Consider the following 24,094-nt stretch of genomic DNA (forward strand, 5'->3'; position numbering starts at 1 on the left):
TGATATTTAAGTGTTAGTAGGGTTTAATGAAGAAGGGTAGCAGCTGCTGTTTATTTTCTGATAACTCAACAGAAGAGAGGACAAACTATTCCCCCAAACTTTACTCAGCGTTTGGCCATGTGAGTGAACATTTTGGGATTTCGGTGGTTGAGAGCAGGTAGAATATCTTTTCCAATTATCCCCCAGAAAACTAAACTGGAACTTCTCTACCTAACATCCCAACCTTGCAGGAACTCAGTATTAAAGACAGCATATCTTGGCTTTAGGAATTTGGTGGCTGGTATGTACTAACAGAAACTAGAAGACTAGTGAGTTTAAGTCTAGGTACTTATAAATCAAGATTTTGGATCCAGGAGTGGGGGGAATTGAATGAAGGTGGTCAAAAGGTATAAACTTACAGTTAGATAAGATATATTTAAGTTCTGGGGATGTAGTACGCATGATGACTATAGTTAACAGTTGTGTATTGTGTATTTGAAAGTTGCTCAGAGTGGATATTAGAAGTTCTCATCAGAAGAGAAAAAATGTACTGTGTAGTGATGGATATTATTAAACTTATCGTAATCATTTCACAATATATACATACATCATTATGCTGTATACGTTAAACTTATACATTGTTACATATCAATTATATCTCAATACAACTGGGGAAAAAAAGATTTTTGGATCCAGATATAGGTTACAGTGTAGGCAGCCTTTCTTGGGCCCCACAACTCAGAAAGCCAAATGATTTTTTAAACCTCTGGAGCCTTTGAATCCTATCTGTGCAACGTCCCTTCCCCAGACACAGCATGGGTCAATACAGTGCCCATTCCTCTATCGCACCTTTTCTGTCATTTCTTGACTCATAGGTTATTTAGAAGTTGCAGTTTAATTTGCAAATATTTGGGGACTTCTCACATTTCTTCCAATTTCAGTATTTTTTACTATGTGGGTGTGGCTATGAATTTTTCCTACTTGAAGTTAGCTTCTTGGGAATGTAAATTCATGATTTTTTTTTCTTTAAAGATTTTATTTATTTATTTTGAGAGAGAGAGAATGAGAGAGAACACATGAGAGGGGATAGGGTCAGAGGGCAAAGCAGACTCCCTGCCGAGCAGGGAGCCCGATGCGGGACTCGATCCCGGGACTCCAGGATCATGACCTGAGCCGAAGGCAGTTGCTTAACCAACTGAGCCACCCAGGCGCCCGAGAATGTAAATTCATGATTTCCATCAAATTTGGCAAGCTTAGAGCCACTATTTCTTCTAATAAATAGGTTATATATTTTACATATACTTTAGAATTCATATACATCACTCTTTTCTCTCTCCTTTTGAACTTCACTGTATGTTGGTGCAGTTAATGTGATCCACATTTCTGAGGTTCTGTTAATTTTTCAATATTTTGTCTCTTCTTCAAATTGCATAATCTCCAAGTTCAGATTCTTCCGCTGGCTCAAATACACTGTAGAGCCCCCAAAGTAAAATTTCATTAAAAAATATTTCTCTTTATTCTCTATTTGGTGAGCTCTAGTAACACAGCTTCCTTTACTTTTAAAGCATGCTTTCCTTCAGTCTTTTGAACATATAGTGGTTTTGAAGTCTTCTTTTATCTAGTATCTGGGCCCTCTTACAAGTATTTTTCCTTGCCTGCTTTTTTACCCTCTGTATGGGTCCCCCTTTTCTATTTCTTTGCAGGTCTCCTACTTTTTTAGGTGAAAACTGGGCATTTTAAGGAATCTATTGAAGGCTTTTCCTCTTCTTACAGCGACTTAATAAATTTTCTTGAAGAAATGCTTTTTCATTTGCCGTATGCTCTTAGGACAATTTTCAGACTTTAAATGGGTGTTTTAAAATAATTTTTACAGGGCGCCTGGGTGGCTGCAAAGTTGGTGTCTGCCTTCGGCTCAGATCATGATCCTGAGGTCTTGGGACAGAGCTCCATGTTGGGTCCCCCCCCCTCAGCAGGGAGTCTGTTTCTCCCTCTGCCCCTCCCCCTGCTCTCTCAAAGAAATAAAATCTTGAAAAATAAATAAAAAATAAAACACTTTTTACCGTTGTGGTTGTTTTGCTAGAAAACACGTCCACAGAATTCCTTGCGCTGCCATTCTAGAAGTGGGGAACTCTGTTGATTTTTCAAATGTAATTGGGTTATTTTCTTAGTGGCTGTTGTAGGAATTACAATATGCATTTTATCAGTCATCTTTAGATTAGTATTAATCTAGCAAAATATATTTTGTTCCAACTTTTTGCTGTTTTTGTCACACAAAGCCCACCTACACATGCTGTGAATTCAATATAGTGTTACAATTATTGCTGTATATAATATCTTCTAGTTAACAGAAGAAAAATGTATTTATACAGTCTTAGGAGAACTTACCTACATGTTTACTATTCCCAATATTCTTCATTTCTTCCAGTGGATTTGAGTTACTGTCTGGAATCATTTTCTTTCAGCCTTTAGGACTTCAATATTTCTTTTAAGGTAAGTTGGCTAGCGATAAATTTTGTCAATTGTCTGGGCATGCCATTATTTTGCATTTATCTTGACAGTTTTGCTGGATGTAGAATTCTTGGTTGATAGTTCGTTTCTCTCCCATACCTCAAGTATGTTACTGCCTTCTGGCCTCTACTGTTTTGTTTTTTTTTTGGCCTTTACTGTTTCTGATGAGAAGTCAACAGTTAATCACATTGTTCCTTTACATGAATCATATTTTCTTGCTGCTTTCAAGAATTTCCCGCGAGTTTGACTTTAAAGTATCTAGGTGTGGCTCTCTTTGGGTTTATCCTGGGTTTTACTGAAGTTCTTGGATTTGTGGGTTAATCTTTTCATCACATTTAGGAAATTTTCAGCTATTATTTTTCCAATTATTTTTTATGCCTTGCTCTCCCACCTCCATTGTGCATGTTGGTATGCTTGATGCCGTCCCACAGAGCTCAATAAGAAGCTTGCCTCTCACGAAATGGAGCCCTCTCTTTTAGAAACATTTACTCTTCTGATTGCATTTAATTTTTAAAACTTAGTTCAGGGGTGTCTGGGTGGTTCAGTTGGTTAAGTGTCCAACTCTTGATCTCAGCTCAGGTCTTGATCTCAGGGTCGTTGAGTTCAAGCCCCATGATAAAAAAACAAAGAAAACCCCAAACAACTTAGTTCAGTGGCTATTAGTTAAAAATGGGATATTATATTCTTTCTTTTAGAAATAGTGATAGTACCTAGGTTTTTGTTCTGCATATATAGCAACATAAGAGATGACAAAAATAAGAATTCTTTCAAATACAGTGATTAGAAGGGAAAACGAAGGTGTAACAGCAGTGTTCCTCTTGAAGAACAGATGATGTTTATGAAACCTTATATGTAATCTTTAATGAAGAAGTCATATGCATTATAAAAAAGGGGTCTTTAGGGACGCCTGGGTGGCTCAGTCGGTTAAGCAGCTGCCTTCGGCCCAGGTCATGATCCCAGGGTCCTGGGATCGAGTCCCACATCAGGCTCCTTGCTCAGCAGGGAACCTGCTTCTCCCTCTCTCTCCTTCTGCTTGTGCTCTCTCTGTCAAATAAATAAAACCTTAAAAAAAAAAAAAAGGGTCTTTATGAGTGATGTGGAGATGGCTACATATGCTTTGTAAAGAATGCCGTATCTTTTAACATACAGACTTCAAATACTTTTCAGCTACACTTATGAGCATTTAAAAAAAAAATGGAGCTACGTCAACTAAAGGATGACCAATAAATATAATTAGTTCTTCATCAACACAATAAGGTAACAACAATGATGAAAATACTTTACCTCATATAGTCCAAATACTAATGTTAATTTCCATTTACATATTTGAAGACAAATGTGTAATTACCAAACAATGTATAGCACAGAAACAAGAAAGTGTTGTAACTCTAGTTATTTTGATAGGTTTTTCTAGTACACATAATTATCAACAATTTATTATAAAAACCTACATATACAATTAAAAAATACTTGATCAAAAGTCTTTTAAAATATAATTAGAATGAAATGTGTAGAAAGAGACATTTCAAAGTCATAGCAGTTACTACTATTACAATATTTAATCATTTTTACAATAGGTCTGCTGTTCCATTTCAATTAAATTCATTCTCAGAACCATCACATTTCTTGCTGAATTTCAGTTAGAGCAAAAGCAAGTTGCCTAATTTTTTCTTCCATTGCTTTTTTGTTCTTGCATGTTTCCTGAAGAAGTTCACGCATTTCTTCTTCAACTCGATGAACCTAAATCAACATGTAAATTTTGCATTTAAATTTTTTAAAGAAAATATATTTTAAAAATGCATAATGAAAGAAAAAGTCAAACTTCACTCTTAGAATTTTGTAACTTGTGGTATTCATTTAAAGCAAAGAGGTATGTATAATGTAACTTGTTCAAATACTAATACTGTACACAAAGTACTTACATTTAATATTGTCTAGATCTCACAGATTCTTATGATGAGCACATGGTCATTTATCTTAACTGTATTTTAGAGCTTAGAAAATTTGTTCAAGGTTGTGCAGTTTCTCAGTAGCACATATGAACAGAAACTCAGTCTTCTGACTTAATCTTTCCACTGTCCTGTGCTATGTATGAATCAGGAGTCATGAGTTCAACTAAAACATCAGTTCCTTGTAGACTTTTAAAACTGAGATAACCTCCCTTCCCAAAGAAACGCTTTAATCTGGTCTACTGCATTTCTAAAACTCCTGTTGGTTATAAATTACCATCTTTTTGAGAGATAATTTTATCATTCCTTCCTAGCCTATATTCTCCTAGGATTCTCTGTATTGTATACTATTAATTTCTGCTTGAAACTCTCTCTCCTATGACACAACATTCCTAATAATGCTATCAATATGACCATTCCTTTCTGTTTACTTCCCTCTTCTGAATCTCTAATACAGACTTCCTAGTCTTTTTCCCTAGAAAACTGTATTTCTCCTAATTTAAATTATCATCTTTATGTAATAATTTGTAATTTTTTTTCACGATTATCACACGTAAGCCCTGGTGCCATTTCTGTAACTCTCTAACATCCCTTTGCTATTACACCATATTGGCACCAGAGGTCCAAAATTAAACTCAATATTTTCCTTTCAGCTAAGGACCTAATCTTATGCTTTATTTGGTATTACCTGATGCACCCTTGTTAACACTTGGTAGATTATAAAGAAAACTTCTGAAACATCTGTTGACCTGGAATAAAATAAAGAACTACATTTTGAACAAGTTATACTTCCTTATTTATTGTCATTATTTCCAAAGACCTTGTTGCTTTTTTTTTTCACACAGACTCCTGAGGGTTATGTCAACTAATCACACAACTGTCATTATAATTATATGGAGTTACTCTTTCTGTTTATGAACTCTTTCCCAGTTAGCAGATTTTCAATCTCTGTCTCACAGATATCTGTTTCTTACTGCTGCTTCAGAATCAAGGGAAAATGGAAATTTCTAACTGTCCACTCACCTAGTGGATCTCAACAGACGGGTCGTATCAAACCAAACAGGGGTTACCTGTTGTGTTTTAAAAACACCTAGGTCTAACCAGAGACTTAGGAAATGAAAGTCTCTGAGGGGGAAGCTCATGCATGTGTATTATTAAAAAGCTCTATAGGTGATTCTGATGTCTACCTCTGATTTAACATCACCCTAATAAGTTCCTCTGTCAATGATATTAAATGATATCATTCAAAACCATCAGTGATAGTCTAAAACCCTAATTAATAAAATACTCTTTGGAAACTTTTTCCAAAATAATGATGGATTGTACTTTTTATTTATAGTACCTTTAAATTTGCAGAATCAATGTATTTCTGCTTTTCACTTGCCAGTTGTATTATTTCAGCGTGATGAGCTTCAACAATTGCATCAACTTGTTTTTTAAAGGCATCATCCATACTATGAAGCTTTTCCACCGCATCCCTTAAAAATAAAACAAAAACTATGTATCTTTGTGCATAAAAATTAGGATTTTTTTTTCTTCTTAGATGGCAACTCTTATATTCATATTTTAATGGAAGTATAACTCCATTAAGTGGCAAAGGGCTATCTTGGGTTCATCATCCAGTGGAATCTGTTAGTAACACAACAAGGTAGGGTAAAATCAATGAAAATTTGTTACACTTTCACCCTCTAAAAGTTAGAGTACTTGAGTTCTCATTTGTTTTGAGTCTAGTGATTTATAAGCACATTCACAGATGACTATTATCAACCTTTTTTTCCCCATCGGTTTGTAGTATGCTAATTTGAGAGGTATACACTATAGGAAGGTTTAAGTTTATGAATATGTATTGTATGTCTGACTTCTCTATGTTAATGCTTAACCGATAATACTCTATGTTAATAAAGACATTAAATAGTATTCACAAAATTTATTGCTAAAAGTTTCTTATAGGCACAGAACCAATTCCTTTATATTAAATGTGAATAATTTTATTTAAAAAGTTAAGTCCATAATGAACACATTTTCTGCTTTTGGTATAGCCCATAGTAATAATGGATTGAACATTAGGGTCCATGAATCAAGTCTTTTTTATTCCCAGTTGCAACACTTAGTAGCCATATGACTTAAGGGCAAGTCACAAACTCTGCATTTAAGTTTTCAACTAACTATAAAACAGGATAATCCTACCTGCTCTGCCAACCTCACAGAACTACTGCTGGGTTCAAATTAAGATATAAGAAAAAAAATCAATTTATATATCATAAAAAGCTATATAAATAAATGTTTTTCTTAAAATTCTATTAAGTCAAAAATCATATATACTAATCTTAGTCATAAAAGCATTAATGTGTAAAATAAAAAAAAAATCAGATCTTTACTGTTTTGTGATTAACACAACAATAAACAATGTAATATAAGAGATTCTGAAAACTATCAGGCTTTATGATTTATATTAAAGTTTAGGAACTGCTATTTATCAGAAATGATTATTTCTGGGCACCTGGGTGGCTCAGTTGGTTAAGCGACTGCCTTCGGCTCAGGTCATGATCCTGGAGTCCCGGGATCTAGTCCCCCATCGGGCTCCCTGCTCAGCGGGGGGTCTGCTTCTCCCTCTGACCCTCCTCCCTCTCATGCTCTCTGTCTCTCATTCTCTCTTTCTCTCAAATAAATAAATAAAATCTTAAAAAAAAAAAAGAAATGATTATTTCTTTTAGGATATAAAAGACTCCAAATTATGACAGGCAGGAGAGAAAATTACAACAGGTTCCAAGCCAAAGTCCCTGTATTATTGCTGGTTGAAAGCAAAGTGGAACAGGGTCTGTTAACAGACAAACAAGTAACTGTATTACCAATTAAAACTTTCTATAGAGTATAATTAGTATTTTTCCACAGCAATTATTATGTGTCAGGCACTAAGTAACTCATACAAGCCATATATATACATGAATATACATATACACAAAATTCAAACCTCACATCAGACATTGGAGGTAGGAACTATTATCTATATTTTATAGATAGAATGGAAGTAAATTACTTTGCAAATAACCAAGTCCAACATGTGTTTAGTCCTTTTCTCTGTCCTTCTTTTTACATTACCTCACCCATCCCAATTCAGTGTTTATGTTTAAAGATCTCCCACATACTTTGGGACTTAGTGCTTACTTTTGTAGTTCAATACTTTTGTCTCTTTCTGCTTTAAGTTTCCTTTCCTTGTTTTCAAATTTTTCTTTCACTTCTTTTACTTGCATTTCAAGATGACTTAGAAGCTCTCCTTTATCATGCCATTTCTGATTAAGTGTACTAATATGAAAAAAAAAAAACAATTTAAAAAATAAAACTGGTTATATGAAATTATTTAGCCACATTTTATTTCTCAACAGGAAATACTATATACCTGTAAGCTTTTCTAATTTCTTCAAGTTCTAACTCCTTTACTTTCAACTGTTGTTTTAGTTTTTCTTTTCTTTCATTGTGTCTTTCCAGTTTTTCAATTATGTCATCTAGTTGTGAAGATTTTTCATCAAGTTGTTCTTGAGTACATTTTTGTATTTCAGTGATCTTTTCTTGTAATATTTTGATTTGTTCTTCTCTTTCTTGTACACACTTGAAGAAAAAAAATCAGCACTTTACTTTTATTAATCCTAAATGTCTCATTTCCTAAATTAGGTATGGTTTAAAATTATTCTAAAAACTACAAATTAAAAAAATAAATTGAAGGGCACCTGGGTGGCTCAACTGGTTAAGCATCTGCTTTCAGCTCAGGTCATGATCTCGGGTCCAGGCATCCTGGGATCAAGCCCTGTTTCGGGCTCCCTGCTCAGTGGGGAGCCTGCTTCTCCCTCTCCCTCTGCCCCTCCCCCCGCTTGTGCTCTTTCTAATAAGTAAATAAAATCTTAAAAAATAAATAAACTGAATATTTATTGAGTGTTTTCAAAGAGATTTACAGGACATACCCTTAAGGCAGACGCTTAACCTACTGAGACACCCAGGTGCCCCTACAGGACATTTTTAAATCACAATCAATAAGAAACATCACTACTACTTTAAGTGCTGTTAACAAAAATAAGAGTTTTATTCCCTTCACATTTTTTATGTCAGTAAGTTAGGCAATTATCAATCATAGAGGGAGAGAGAAGGAAAAGAAAGCAGCACAATAAAATTTTCAATTATCGCAATTTTGCATTTGAAAAGATGATTTCATGACAGAAACAGAAAACTCTGAGTGGATGACTGATACAGCAAAGACTGATATTCACAGTGTATGTCATGGCACAAATTAAACTGCTATTTCTACTGTGCTAAACATAAGTGCTTTCTGCATCAGGATGAGCAAATACTTTACTTCAAAATAAAGTATGATTTTATCACTATTAAAATGTCACATAAAAACAGGTTTTATATTTCCCCAAAACATTTTTTATTCTATCTTCTGTACCATGAGCCAGACTTCATCCTGTATTTACATACTATAAATCAGGGGATAATGAAAGATCAAAACTACCATAGGCACTGTTAAAAGTTTGCAGGTACTAGGCCTCATATAGGTTATTCATTCCAGTGAACATTTGTTTGCTTTATGTGGGCATGCCTGGATGTCTGGAATAGCCCTGCTATATACCACCTACTGATAGCAGTCTCTGCAAGTGAGAAAAAGTTGAAATTGGTAGTTCTGATTTTTACCCTGTTTCCTCTGCCCCACCCTGCCCTTTTTCCTACTTCTGGGAAGAAGATAGAGGTAAACAAATAAATACTGGAAAAGGCTAACTTATAAGTATGTATTCATAAGTATTATAAAGAGGTGGTTCAATTCCTCAGTGTGTTACATATCTAAAAATTCTAAGCGAAGATGTCAGGTAGTCTTGTAGTTTTGAGCAACATCTGCATAAAAGTCATGAATTGTTTATTTTCTCCCCATGACTCTCTGAAGCACTTAAGAGTGAGCAGTCTTGCCACATATTATGGGAGTCCACAAAAGTTATAAAAGAGTCTTAAGAAATAATCCTATTAATAAAAAATAACAAATACTGCATCATCAGAGAGTATGTGAGCCATATGTACTGAAAAGTACCAAAATAATATGTGGGGAGGAAAGAGAATTTAAAAAATTTTCTGCTTCTGATTTCCATAGTCAGAAGCTAACTATAGAATCTATTTAATTGAAATTATCAAACTCCAAACTGAAAACATCAAACTTCATTATCATGTTCATTTGCCTTTTGCAGACTTGTTCTTTTTACATAAACTTTCATTCCAAACCCCTAGTTTCCCATGATTTGGGGATAGAGACAAGCCTGAGAAACAACATTATCAATAACAAACTTCAAAAGACCCGGAGGATTTCTATTTTATGAACATCTAATTTAACAATAAATAAGGGTCATTATCCGTTTTAGGTATTAGTGATGATGAATTTGCTGCTGAAAGAAATTATGCCAAACTATCTCTCTATGCTGTATGATTAGTGGGAAAGCACCACTAATACTCATATCTTTGAGGATGATGCAATGTTCTTTAGAATAAATGTACTAAATTGTGGGGGAAAAAAATGATGGGCTGAACATTTAAAAAAAAAACCCAAAAACCTAAAACTAAAACTCTTCTGTGTTTCAGATCAACTATTATCATTCATTACTAGTCATTTCCTTCCTGCTCAGAGATTGACAAGAAGGCAGCAGTCTTGGGGTGCCTGGGTGGCTCAGTTGTTAAGCGTCTGCCTTCGGCTCAGGTCATGGTCCCAGGGTCCTGGGATTGAGCCCCGCATCGGGCTCCCTGATCAGTGGGAAGCCTGCTTCTCCCTCTCCCACTTCCCCTGCTTGTGTTCCCTCTCGCTGTGTCTCTCCCTGTCAGATAAATAAAATCTTTAAAAAAAAAAAAAAAAAAAAAAGCCGTAGTCTTCCGTGGAAGTAGCTTTGTCAAAAACAATGTATTATACCCAGAGTATCATCTGCTTTGCCCTGTGAAACTTAAAAGCAAATCACAAGTCTTTGTGTTTCATATTTAGCTTAACTCAAAGGAAAATATGCTTGGCTAGATTTTTAAAATAAGAAAAAAGGCTTACTGCTAAAAAGGCTTACTTAGCTACCATACATGCTGCTTGGCATGTATGACATATATATTTGAATTTTTGGATACAATTTCAAATTTGGATGTGGGCATGCCTGGATGTGGAAATTTGGAAACCAAATTTCAATTGAGGAGTACCGATATAATTGTTTAGGGTGGTATAGTTCAGGCATTCATAGCCTAAATCTAGCTATGGATATGGCAACATTGTGATAAATGATGATTTTCTGTACTTGATAAAGTTCTCAAGGAATTTTTTAAAAAGTGACTAAGAAAAGGAAAAATAAATCTTAGGCCATTATAGCTACTCTGAAGAATGAGTTAATGGGTGGTAATCTCATTTAGCAGTTTCTTAACTCTTTTCTCCATTTTTATATTTTAAGAGATAATCTCTCAGAGAAAAATTTGGAGATCAAATTTGATTCAGTGCTCAAGATAACTAAAAAAATTCCTCTGGAAATTTTTCATGTAACATACTTTGAAGCAAACAATCCTGTTAGTATCTCTCTTAAGATAGGCCATATTGGGGGATGCCTGGGTCTCAGTCGGTTAGGCGTCTGCCCCCGGCTTGAGTCGTGGTCCCGGGGTCCTGGGATCGAGTCCCACATCGGGCTCCTTGCTCAGCAGGGAACCTGCTTCTCCCTCTGCCTGCTGCTCCCCCTGCTTGTGTTCCCTTCTCGCGTGCGCACGCTCTGACAAATAAGTAAAATCTTAAAAAAAAAAAAAAAAAAAAAAATTGGCCACATTGGGGCGCCTGGGTGGTTCAGTCGTTAGGTCTCTGCCTTCAGCTCAGGTCATGATCTCAGGGTCCTGGGATCAAGCCCCACATCGGGCTCCCTGCTCGGCGGGAAGCCTGCTTCTCCCTCTCCCACTCTCCCGCTTGTGTTCCTGCTCTGGTCATCTCTCTCTGTCAAATAAATAAAATCTTTAAAAAAAAAAAAAGATAGGCCATATTGAAGAAGAGGGTAAAAAAATGGTTTCCCCTGGGAAATTTATTTTTAAATATAGAATAGCTGGTTTTGTCATAATTTTGAGATGTGATTTAGCAATACTGGAACATCCTAAACAATGCTCTAAAAGGATATTTTAAACATATAAAACAGGAATTTTCTTAAGATTCCTAACCCTTTATTGACACTATTTTCAGTTATTTCACAGGCCATAATAACATCATCCCATAAGATTTTGAGGTAAAAGTAATTTAAAATTAATAAATAAAAGCCATACAGTCCTTTTAAAAGACAAAGGGCATATTTCATACAAGGAAACACATGACAATCTGTCCCAAATTCCACAACAGCTTGGATTCATTGAGATAGATATTTATTTGCTAATTTGATCCACTGGTTTACAAATCTGCCACATGCTCTTTTCCCAAAATAAAGTATCAAACTTACAGTTTTTAATTTTCCAATGGTTTCAGTTTGGTCTTCTATGATTTTGCACTTAATTCTTAATGCATCATTATCACATTCATTTGCCTTTCTCAGAGACTCATTCTCTCTACATAAACTTTCAATTTGTGCCTCTAATTTCCCACGATCTAAGGCTAGAGATGATCCTGAGAAATAAACATCAGCAGTAACAAACTTTAAAAGACCTTGGAAGAGTTGTATTTTATGAACATCTAATTTAACAATATGTAATACAGTAAATAAAAAGAAAAACTGAATAAAAAAACAATATAAAGCGTAACAGAAAGGAAAGGGGAAGAGAACTAAAAGGTCTTTTAAACACCCATGGTTATTTGGAAAACCTAAAATTCCAAATCAAGAACAAGTAACTCAGACATGTAGTATTTAATTGGTGAAGTTATGGCATTCAAACAAAAAAATCATATTCAAGATTCTTATATGTAATGGACAAATAAGCAATTCTCCATTAAAACCAACATCTAGCTATTCATAATTTGTAAAGTATCTACAAATGCCAGAAAACTGTGTCTATCTCTTGCTTCATAGTGACGGGAAAAGAAAGGAGACTAAGAGTAAATTAACCTAAACCTAAAGTGGTTTTCATTCATACACTATCTCACATTTCTCCATGCATAACAAGATAAGTGTCACCAACATTTTTAGAAAAAACTGAGTACTGTGTACTATACAAATAATTTAAAAGCACTGTATAAGAAAGAATTCTTTCAATGACTTAGTTGTAGCACTGTAAAGGTAGACCTGTTCAGAAAAGTAGCCAAATTATATTGGGAAGAAAACCAACAACAACAAAAAAATCAGAGCTGTAACTTCCTAACTCGTGTAATAAATTCACATCTTAGGAGGCATTTCACTTGGCTGTACCTACTTATCCTTCCATATAAAGTATCACTTTCTTTTTTGGTGTGTCTTAGGCAGAGTTAATAAGCCCCTCCTTTTCTCAATACCCAGATTTGTTGATTTAGAAGAATGGGCTACTTTCGCTTTGAAAATTTGAAAATTTTACCCTGTTGTGCCAGCTCATGCCCCCATACTTTTCTTTCTGTCCTCAAACCATAAATTAGTGATTCCTTGGCGGCTAGCTCAGAAATAAGCTGGACTTTTTCATGCTTGAGAAGTTCTATTTGAATACTCTTCTGCTTGTCATCTTCAATCAAGATTTCAAGGGTGTTGATTTGATTCTGTACATCCCCAGAAACATTGGGGGAGGGGGGAAAGCAAAGTAATTATTACATTTAAGTGCTTATTTTTTACTTTTTGCATTTTACGAGAAAAAATGTTTAAGCAAATAAATGCATAGTAAATGCTCCTAAATTTTACATCAGAAAAAGTTTTAATTTTATTAGAGACCGATATAGGTCGTAAAATAAAACGTCAAAATTTAAGAGACCCATCCCTTTAAAATCTCTGAATTTTTTTCTAGTAACAGTATCTTAAAAGAGTAACTACACATGGACTACTCAAAATTTCTCATCAAGCATTTATATCAATAATCTAAAGGACACTTTCAGGAATTAAGTTCCTTTGGGCAAAATACCACTAATGTTTGAAATTGAGGCAAAAGCACTAAAAAATTTAAAAATTGGGCGCCTGGGTGGCTCAGTTGGTTAGGCGACTGCCTTCAGCTCAGGTCATGATCCCAGGGTCCTGGGATCGAGCCCCGCATCGGGTTCCCTGTTCAGCAGGGAGCCTGCTTCTCCCTCTCCCACTCCCCCTGCTTGTGTTCCCTCTCTCGCTGTGTCTCTCTTTGTCAGATAAATAAATAAAATCTTAAAAAAAAAAAAAAATTAAAAATTATTACAGCTAGGTATATCTAAAATAACCACGACCACCACAAAATTATCAGCAATTCGCGTGGTGTTTCCCAAACTCAGGTTACCATCTGAGTATCACCATCACAATTTTTGCTGTATCACTGTACAACTGGCACCTATTTTCTTAGTACACTTCTTAAAGTCACTTATTTTACTTAAATACTATTTTAGTGTAAGCAATACAATCTGTGAAATCATGGTTTAATCCCCTAGTTACATTACTTTTCTCATACACCTCAGATGTGTAATTAGCATTATTAGAAGTTTGTAATTGTGTTACTTCCTAAAATAGTCAGGATATACTTGAGACCATGACATAAAAAATTAAAAAGAAAATATAATGTTACAATGTTTTACCTGTAAATTTGTTGCTGTTTCCTGTTTCAATTTCGAAACTTCTGCAAGTTTTATTTTTTGCTCCTTCACCATACAGGTCAGATCTTTAATTAAAGAGGAAGATTCATTTTCTTTTCGTTGAGCCCAAACAAGAGCATGCTTGCTCTTTGCTAACTCAGTTGCAACATTTTCAAAACCATCTTTAACCTATATTTCAAAATTGCATTATAAATAGCAGTTCTCCAAATATTTAGAAACTATTTGTTTCTGTAGCTGTTCTAATAAAACTTTATTTAAAAAATAGGCCCAGGGGCTTTAGTTTGCCAATTCCTGCTCTATAGTAATAGAAGAATTCAGGCTGCCCAATTCTAGTGCTTTTACTTGACCATTTATAATCTTAGTTTTTGCAACAGCACTGAAGAGTAGCTATTATTTATGTGAAGAAACTAAGGTGCTAAGAATTTAAGTAATTTGCTTAAAATCATATAGCCAATGTGTAAATAGAGCTAGAATTCTAAAGTATAGTCTTCTCATCCAAACATATCTTGCTGATGCTGTTTTCAATAAAAAGCTAGATGCCAATTCTTACATCTTTAAATCTTCTGGCTTCAACAGTCAGAGCAATACGGAATTCATTTTCTAAATCCATATACCGTTGGTTTAATATATCAATTTTTTCTTGGTATTCTTTTATATCTTGCTCATGCTTTCTTTCTTCTTTAGCTACTTCTTTAGCTAAGGCTTCCTGGAACTCAGCATCACTGAGAAACTCCCTTGTTTCAAGTTCTTTCCTGGAATGCAAAAACAAATAAAAATCACAGGATGCTATTTCACCTGGAAAGAAAAACTTTCAAGGTCTTTAAATAGTTGTTAAAATAGTGTATATTCTCTATTTGTAATTTAAAATCAGCTCCTAACTTTGGAGCAAAGAAACTGGCACAGGATGGTAGAGGAAGAATATGAGTTTCATTTGATTGTATATTCAGTGGTGATGGGGATAAAAGGAGTATGCCATATTTAAACTGAGATAGTCCAGAGTCATTGTATGGCTTCTAAAATTCTTTAGGTGCATTTTTAGAAGTCAAATTCTACTTCACTATATCCTCTACTTTGGCTGAATCTTTGATATACAACTAATACAGTCTGACCGTTACTGGTGGTTGGTTAATAGAAAAAAAATCAGTTAAAGTGTGAAATTATTCACCAATCTTTTGATATACAGGGCAAGTTTATTTTTATTTAAATGTGAGTTCATTCTTTAGAGTTCTCCACTATTTTTCCTGAGTAAGTCAAACCCGTAATACAAAATCCATTATTTCTAGTTTTGGTTTCTTTAAACTAGAACAAGAAGTTAAAATATATTTGTAAAGGAAACTCAGTGCAAAATTTTAATTTTTACAATTATCTCCCCCAGTCTTTATTACAGTCATTCTGCCCCTGCATATGATGACAATCTTCCCCAGAACATCAAAATTTAATTTATAATAAAAAAACTCATTTATGTAAGGGTAAAAACAAAACAGGTTTTTGGAACAAACACAATTAACCCATGGCAAATACACAATTCAACTGGTAGGGCAGTAAGTAGATAACTAGCTGCAAGTGTTCAAATTATTGTGGATTCCACAGAACAGGTATGGCACACTACAACTGATAGGCCAAATCTGGCCTGAGACTCTTTTTGGGAAATAAACTTTTATTGGAACACAGCCATGCCATTTGTTTACATAGTTCCGATGGCTACTTTTTTTACTACAAAAATATAGTTTGGTATGGCCTGAAAAGCCTGAAATATTTTCTATCTGGCCCTTCATAAAAAAAGTTTGTTGACTCCGGCACCTCAGAGAATAAAGACTATTGATTAATAGGTAGTTACTAGGAGGTCAATTAAAACAGTTTTCTCTGTATTACAATGACTCATTTTTGGTTGGGTTTGGAAAAATACAAAATAAGCTTCACTGTTATAAGCTCTTACCTCAATAAAGCCACCTATTTGTTTTTAAGCTACTAGTTCTTAATGTAAGACTGATTTTAATGCATACATAAACATGTTATTTTTCACAAACTAATTGTTAGATTTCACCACTGATCAATCAGTCTAGTTTTAGGTAAAGGAGTAGGGTAGGGAGAAGAAACTTTTCTTTTTCTATTTTTAAATGTCATTATTTGGGGCGCCTGGGTGGCTCAGTCAGTTAAGTATCTGCCTTCGGTTCAAGTCATGATCCCAGGGTCCTGGGACTGAGCCCCACGACTGGCTCCCTACTTAGTGGGGAGTCTGCTTCTCCCTCTGCCCCTCCTCCTACTTGTGTACATGTGCATGCACGAGCATGCTCTCAAATGAAAATAAATCTTTAAAAAAAAAAAGTCATTATTTTCCTGATATATCTTTCATTTACCTGTGTTCTTTTTCTTTCAATGCAAGAAGTTCATGAAGTTGCTGTACTTGTTCCTTTTCTTGATGAAGAGAAGTTCTAAGTAAGTTTATTTCTGTATCAGCAGCGGCAGCTTTGAGCTCCACCTCTTGGATAAGTCGCATCTGAGTAAATATACACAATTACAGTATTTAGAGAATACTCTCCCTGTTTCTACTTTAATGCCAGTTCTCCAAAGAAAAGTGCCTTCTCAATAGGAACTGGTGACTAAGTTGATTTTCAAAATTTATTAAATTAATGATGCTACGGTCCCATAAAATATAGCCTTAGAAGCATCAAACACACTAACATTATCTACAGCTTAATTACATCATAGATCTCAATAATTTCCACTCAGAAAGTATGAAAATGAAATCTTCAGGCTCCCTAAAGACTTTTAAAACCTGGCTCTCATAATACAACCCTAATCACCTACAATATTTCCACCAACTGTTCTTATAACTGCTTTGTGAGGGCTAGTCAGGAATAATTCCACAGTGAGGTGGGGGCAGGTGGGGGGGGGGGCAGTGTGGTGTGTGTGTCCGTCAGTCCTGGCTGGCTCAGTTGGTAGAGCACGCGACTCTTGATCCTGGGGTTGTAAGTTCGAGCCCCATGTTGGCTGTAGAGACTATTTAAAAATAAAATCTTCAAAAAGAAAAGAAAGATTTCCACAGGAATTGTTACATTTAAATGAATTTTTGCATATACCCTAATATCTTTTAAGTTTACTCTGTAACAATATAATCTGTTTCTAGATAAAACTATGAATTTGTGTTAATTCATATGACGGATAGATTAAAAGAGAGAAGTACCTGTGCTGCTTGCTGTTGCCCTTTTTGCCTCTCCATTTTTTCTAATGCTTTTTCCAGGGTTCTTAAGTGTCTAATGTGATCCTCTTGTTGATCTCTTGCTTTAATTAATTCAATAGTTAGTTTTTTAATTTCATTTTGAAGTTTGTGAACCATAACTTCGAGTTGTACTTTGGAATTTCTCTCTTTAAAAATAATTTCTCTTAGCCTAAAGCAGAAATCAAATGTGGCTTTAAGTATATATTATGCATACAAAAGGATAAAAATTGTAGTTAACATTAAAGGTTACAATAAAGAGGAAGATTTGAAGTATGTTTCAAACACTCATTAGGTAAAAACGGCTGAAAAACAGTGTAATATGCTTCTCTCCCATCCCTGAAACTAACACTCTGCCCAAAGGGAAAACATTCTATATAAATTAATGAAACTTTATCTTATATGAACTTTACTATTCAACAGCAAAACTTTACTGAACACCTAATTTGTTTCAGACACTGTGCTAGGTATGGGCTTAAAAGCAAACAAGATGGATTAAGATAAAGCCTGTGCCTTCAAGGAGTTCAACATCTAGGAGAGGGAACAGACATGGATATAGTTATAAAGCTATAAGAGAGATATGATATATAAATAGATGACTGGAAGTCAACTTAGACTTCCTTGTATCTTCCCCAGACACAAAATACTGATCCTAGCTTTCTATCAGTTAAATCCTTTGATTACAATCAAAAACTCTTAACTACCTAAATTAAAAGGGAGAATTTACTGACCTACATAACCAATTCAGAGGATGGGGTGCACTATTCTGAGGGACCACTGAAACCATGAAGACCATAAGGGTTCTCTACTTGTGATTCTCTACAGGCTGGTTTCCATTTCTCCTACTGTAGGGTTCCTTGTAAAGTATGATGGAGAGAAGGAAAAAGCTACAAACATTCCTGGGCTCACATTCTAACAGCTCTGAGGACCAAATAGAAAAGATTATCTTCCTCTAGTTCAATTTAGAAGAGTTCTAGGAAAGGCTCTGATTAGTCCAATTTGGTTCATATGTCCACTGTATGCACCAATCACTGTGGCCATGGACTAAGGCATTATGTTTACCCAGCTTGGGTCTCTAAAAACAAGAGAAAACATGTCAAAGTCTGGGAGAAATTTCAATTATAAGGCAAACAAAACTAAATTAAAACAACTCCTAGAACACACAGGCTTAGCCTCATAAAACCACATCTTTCTGGGAGGAAGAAAAGGAAGATGCATTCTCTCTCTTGCATGATTCAGGGTCACAGGGGCTCTATACATCTACTATCGCACTCTATTAGCTACTTAGGTACCTAATGAGGTAGTCAGAGATTGTTAATTTACCCATCATGTTTCTTTACCCCGGTCTAGCATCTTCTTTTATCAAAGATAGCAATTCCCAAAACAAATAAGGCAGGAAGTTGGTGGGTGGTGGTAGAAGGACCAGTAATAGTATAATGATGCATCATAGCTTGCATAACTGAGAGGGTCTCATAGAATGATGGGTATTATAATTTTCCTTATAATACGTAGGTACAAAGTATGAGAAAAACAGGTAGTGGGGGATAGAAAATACATGAGTACCACAAAATTTTACTAGTTAAATGCCTAAAAGAACCTGAGAATTGGCTTGGGAGCTGTGTATATCAACTTACTAATCTATTAAGATTGGGAATTTATCCACTGTATAAACAGACAGGAAATGGAACTGAGAGCAACTTCCCAAACCTTATTTGTTGGCAAATACTAAATCTAGAAACACAGTGCTCATTCAAGAATAAGAGATAAAAATGAACAAGAACTCTATGGAAAGGTCTTGTAACCCTTTGAGAAAAAATATAACTTTTTTTTTTTAATTTTATTTATTTATTTGAGAGAGAGAGACACAGTGAGAAAGGGAACATAAGCAGGGGGAGTGGGAGAGGGAGAAGCAGGCTTCCTGCTGAGCAGGGAGCCCGATGTGGGGCTTGATCCCAGGACCCTGTGACCACAACCCTAGCCGAAGGCAGATGCCTAATGACTGAGCCACCCAGGCACCCCGAGGAAAAATATAACTTTAGAAATAATTACCTACAAGAAACAGAAGATAAAGGTTACTGTAATTTCAGAAAACTGTTATTCTCACAGAATGGAGTAAGACAAAAATGTATTAGAGAATATATACAGAAAAAACAGATAAAATAGGCAATGGAATGGATAAGATGGAAAAGCAGAAATAGCAGAATTAAGAAACTTGGGTTATCTGGTACCAAAACCCACTGTAGAAAACAATATGCAACAGAGACCAAATATGACTCACAAAGCTGAAAGTTTGCCAATCCCTATTCTTCACAGAAACCAACACTTTACCAACAAAAAAAAAAAAAAAAAAAAAAAAAAGCCAATCCCTGTTCTAGTCTTTTGCTCTTCTTCACTTATTATACTTATTTATTGATCTAACACTTCTCAGCTTGAAGGCACAAGTAAGTGTACCTGAATCCTTCATTTACATAACAAATTTATAAAGCATTAAATCTTTAAATAAAATTAGTTCAAAACAAACTAAAACCACATACATTGTTTTTGATCTTATTACACCTAGTATAAACTAAGGTATTCCAGATCCAAGTTTAGTATTCTTTGCACTAGGAGAGATCTTTCGGTTTACAGACTTTTCCCTTACCTATCTGTGGTGAGTAGAGCCAGGCTATGAATATCTTTTTTTTCATTTGCATGTTTGTGTAGTTCAGCAATATAATCCATAAGTTTCTTTTCAGCTTGTTCAGCTTTCCATCTCTTCTCTCTCTCTTGGTCTAGTTGTTCAACAAGTGTCTGGAAGAAAACAATAGTGTTATGTGAACCTGCAAAAGTTACTGAACCTCTCATTGCCTCAATTTTCTCATTTATAATATAGGAATAATAGTTATCTAATTCAAAGGGCTGTGGTAAGAATTAAATTAATGAAAGTAAAGTATATAAAACAGTGCATGGTACATAATAGCCACTCAATAAATGTTAGCTGCTATTATTACTGTTCTAATGATAATTATTATTTTTCAAACATTAAAGCCACTATACTTGAGAACAGGGAGAGGAAACCAATGGCATGAAAGGTTTGAAACTGTTAAAAAACCCATTACACTACTGGAAGAACAGTGCACATTACAATTGAAAGTGTAACTAGCACTTCATAAGTAAAACAAGGGCAAGTTAATATTAGAAAAATATAAATCAACGTGTACTAAAAATTCTTAACAACATGAGAATTATTAAGGCAAATACTGAAGAATATTTAAATTCCTGAAGGCCTTTTTTTTTTGGTTTGGTTTTTTTAAAGTAAGTTCTCTGCCAAACATGGGGCTTGAGCTCATGACCCGAGATCAAGAGTCTCATGCTCTACCGACTGAGCCAGCCAGGTGCCTTTCTTAAAGGCCTCTTAATCCGGCATCCATGCATCCAAAACTGGGTTTCAGAAGTCTTGATATTAAACACATTTTTTGAGTGTATATACAAGTTCCCCTGAGAAGACCCATAAATTTCCTTAGCTATGGATCTGAGAGTCTGAGACCCAAAAGTCTGAAACCATTGCTTTAAGAAGTAAGAACTTGAGAGGTGCCTGGGTGGCTCAGTCGTTAAGCATCTGCCTTCGGCTCAGGTCATGATCCTGGGGTCCTAGGATCGAGCCCCACAAGGGGCTCCCTGCTCAGTGGGAGGCCTGCTTCTCCCTCTCCCACTCCCCCTGCTTGTGTTCCCTCTCTCACTGTGTCTGTCTCTTTCAAATAAATAAAATCTTAAAAAAAAAAAAAAAAAAAAAAAAAAACAAGAACTTGAAAATTTTGATCTGTTTTTTTTCCTCCACAAACATATAACAAATGATTTCACTAAAATTTGACCTTAGATAAATGTGTAATTTCCATTCCTTTACAATTTACAAAAATATACAAAATCTGGAAGTCAGGAAGAGGAAAATAACCCAATCTATCACCCTAGTAAAATTATATTCAATATTTTTTGCTCATAAAAACATGTATTATTTTACTGAGACTAATTTCATATTTAAAACTAAGATTATTCACATTCATTTTTTTTCTTAATCTTTCTTCCTCTTTTTTTTTTTTTTTAATTTTTTTTTTTTTTTTTTTTTTTTTTTTTTTTTTTTAAGATTTTATTTATTTGCAAGAGAGAGAATGAGAGACAGAGAGCATGAGAGGGAGGAGGGTCAGAGGGAGAAGCAGACTCCCTGCTGAGCAGGGAGCCCGATGCGGGACTCGATCCCGGGACTCCAGGATCATGACCTGAGCCGAAGGCAGTTGCTTAACCAACTGAGCCACCCAGGCGCCCCTTTCTTCCTCTTTTTTTAAGTAGGCTCCACTCCCAGTGTGGAGCCCAATGTGGGGCTTGAACTCACCACCCTGAAATCAAGACCCGAGCTGAGATCAAGAGTCTGACACTTAACCGACTGAGACACCCAGATGCCCCCTTAATCTTTCATATCATACCCGATAAGTGGTGTCTTCTGAGCTACTGTTGTCTACTTTAATGATTTCAGTCTTCTGTTCTTCTGATTCTTCTAACATATTACAGTTTGCTAAAGATGATCTTACATATAAATCTTTAAAGAAAGGTGGTTTCATTTTACGATTACAGCTGCAAAGAGTAAAACATAGGTAATAACCCAAAGAAACGTACAGTATTCATACTAGTTTTCACAACTGAGGTAACGACAGTCTATCAGTGAAAGGGATCCTTTTGAATAAATTTATATAAATATACTGAACAAATTTGAGTCAACAAGGCTGGAAAGTCAAATCTCTGACATTAGAAAAGAAATATCACTCTGAGAAACCTTAAAGAAACAAGCCAACAGTATTAACTTCTGGGTGCCTTATTTGAATTTCTAAAATTAAAACAATTACCTCATAAAAGGGTTGTTTTTATTGTGGTGCTTAATAGTCTGAATAGTTTTAGAATAATATGGGATTTTTGATCTTCGAGGAATTCTTCTATTACATTCTTTTCTGTTGCCATAGTCACTTTCAGAAGTCATATCTGTATCTCTTTTTGGTCTGAGATCTTTCTCAGGAACATTATCTAATAAAGAATCAGAAGTCTAGAATAAAAAACCAACAAAGTTTGTTAAAAGTTCAGTTCAGTATAAAAGATTTAAATGTCAAATTTCCTAAAACATTATGACTTTTTATAAGATTAAAGGTTCATAAACTAGGTATGTTCAGAATTAAAGACAGGAATTTAGCTTCTGGTATGGACAAGTTCCTATGAGGTTGATTCTCAAGATAGCAATGATAAAGTCTAGGAAAAATATAAACAAACAACTATGAACAAAAACTATTTGGAGGCCTTGGACAGTGAACAAAAGCAGGCTTATTCTAGAGAGGAGCTGACACACGGAAAAAATGACCAGAACAGGGTGTTTCTGTTTTTATGGTTTTTCACTCGAGAGCTTACCACAATCAGCAGTACATAGGGAGTTGTTTTTTTTTTTTTGAAGATTTTATTTATTTATTTGACAGAGAGAGACACAGTGAGAGAGGGAACACAAGCAGAGAGAGTGGGAGAGGGAGAAGCAGGCTTCCCGCCGAGCAGGGAGCCCGATGCAGGGCTCAATCCCAGAACCCTGGGATCACAACCCAAGCCAAAGGCAGATGCCTAACGACTGAGCCACCCAGGCGCCCCAGTACATAGGGAGTCTTAAAACTGAGGTAGAAAAACCAAAGACTTTTGGGCCTGAAGAATCACTGGACAGTATAGACTGTAGGAAGCCCAGTTACAGGATTAAAAAAATGAACTGCTGCCTAAGAGACAAATTTATAGTTTAAGTGAAAGCAAGTCAAACGTTTGCTATGACAAAAGTATCAACATTCTTTGGAGGGCTATAATAGCATCTAAAGTCTCCACAACATAACATTCACAACGTCCAGGATAAATTCTGTAACTACTCAATATAGGAAGAACCAACAAAATATGACCTATTCTCAAGGGAAAACACAATCAATGGAGACCTAACCTGAGAGGATCCAAATGTTCAAATAAGCAGAAAAGAACAATGGTATATTACTCAGCTATAAAAAAGAATTATATTGCCATCTGTGACAACATGGATGGACCTAGGGTATTCTCCTAAGTGAAATAAGTCAGAAAAAGACAAACACCATATGATTTCATATATAAGTGCAATCTAAAAAACAAATGAACAAACATACAAAAACCATAAACAGACCCATAAACACAGAGAACAAACTGGTGGTTGCCAGAGGGGAGGGGATGAAGGGGTGGGCGAAATGAGTGAAAGAGATTGGAAGGTAGAGGTTTCCAGTTATGGAATGACTAAGTGAGAATAGGGAATATAGTCAATGGTATTGTAATAGCATTGTATGGTGGCAGATGGTAGCTACAATTGTGGTGAGCATAATATAGAGAGTTGTCAAATCACTATGTTGTACACCTGAAACTATGTAACTATGAAACTATAAACTATTGTTTATCAATTATACTTCAATAAAAAAGAACTTTAAAATAGTGATTATAATCATATTCAATGATATAAAATATGCTTGTCTTGAATGAAAAGAAAAATTCAGCAGAGAAAAAGAAATTATAAAAAATGGAAATTTTACAACTGCAAAATACAACACCTGAAGTAAAAATTGGCTGGTCTTAAGAAGAGAATGAGGTGATGAAAGAATAAGTGTACTTGAAGATCAGTTTATCAAAATTATTTATTAATTATAAAATTATTTAAAATGAATACAGAGGAAAAAAAAATTGATAAGATAT

General features: G+C 35.0%; 1 protein-coding gene across 7 annotated transcripts in view; it reads right to left on the reverse strand.

Annotated features, from left to right (window-relative positions):
* Positions 1–544: 544 nt before the first annotated feature.
* LRRCC1 (leucine rich repeat and coiled-coil centrosomal protein 1) overlaps positions 545–24,094 on the reverse strand; it is a 40,010-nt gene continuing 16,460 nt past the window's right edge. For 4 of the 7 annotated variants that reach the window (XM_045896304.3, XM_045896302.3, XM_045896306.3 and 1 more), the window contains 13 exons: positions 22,216–22,409; positions 21,799–21,946; positions 19,983–20,131; positions 17,309–17,513; positions 16,482–16,621; positions 14,675–14,876; positions 14,107–14,292; positions 12,942–13,116; positions 11,900–12,063; positions 7,834–8,042; positions 7,602–7,739; positions 5,779–5,914; positions 545–4,227 (listed from right to left, as the gene is read on the reverse strand). In XM_045896304.3, the coding sequence (XP_045752260.1) occupies positions 4,105–4,227; positions 5,779–5,914; positions 7,602–7,739; positions 7,834–8,042; positions 11,900–12,063; positions 12,942–13,116; positions 14,107–14,292; positions 14,675–14,876; positions 16,482–16,621; positions 17,309–17,513; positions 19,983–20,131; positions 21,799–21,946; positions 22,216–22,409 (2,169 nt within the window). In that variant the 3' untranslated portion in view covers positions 545–4,104. Of the gene's footprint in view, positions 4,228–5,124; positions 5,186–5,778; positions 5,915–6,936; positions 7,116–7,601; positions 7,740–7,833; positions 8,043–11,899; positions 12,064–12,941; positions 13,117–14,106; positions 14,293–14,674; positions 14,877–16,481; positions 16,622–17,308; positions 17,514–19,982; positions 20,132–21,798; positions 21,947–22,215; positions 22,410–24,094 lie in introns of those variants that run through there. The other 3 variants (XR_010410615.1, XM_064588153.1, XR_010410616.1) reach the window with 3 other exon arrangements.

Source organism: Mirounga angustirostris, unplaced genomic scaffold (assembly GCF_029215605.1).
Source record: "Mirounga angustirostris isolate CCGP_5_RB_7025 unplaced genomic scaffold, mMirAng1.0.hap1 SCAF_4, whole genome shotgun sequence".
Lineage (NCBI taxonomy): Eukaryota > Metazoa > Chordata > Mammalia > Carnivora > Phocidae > Mirounga > Mirounga angustirostris.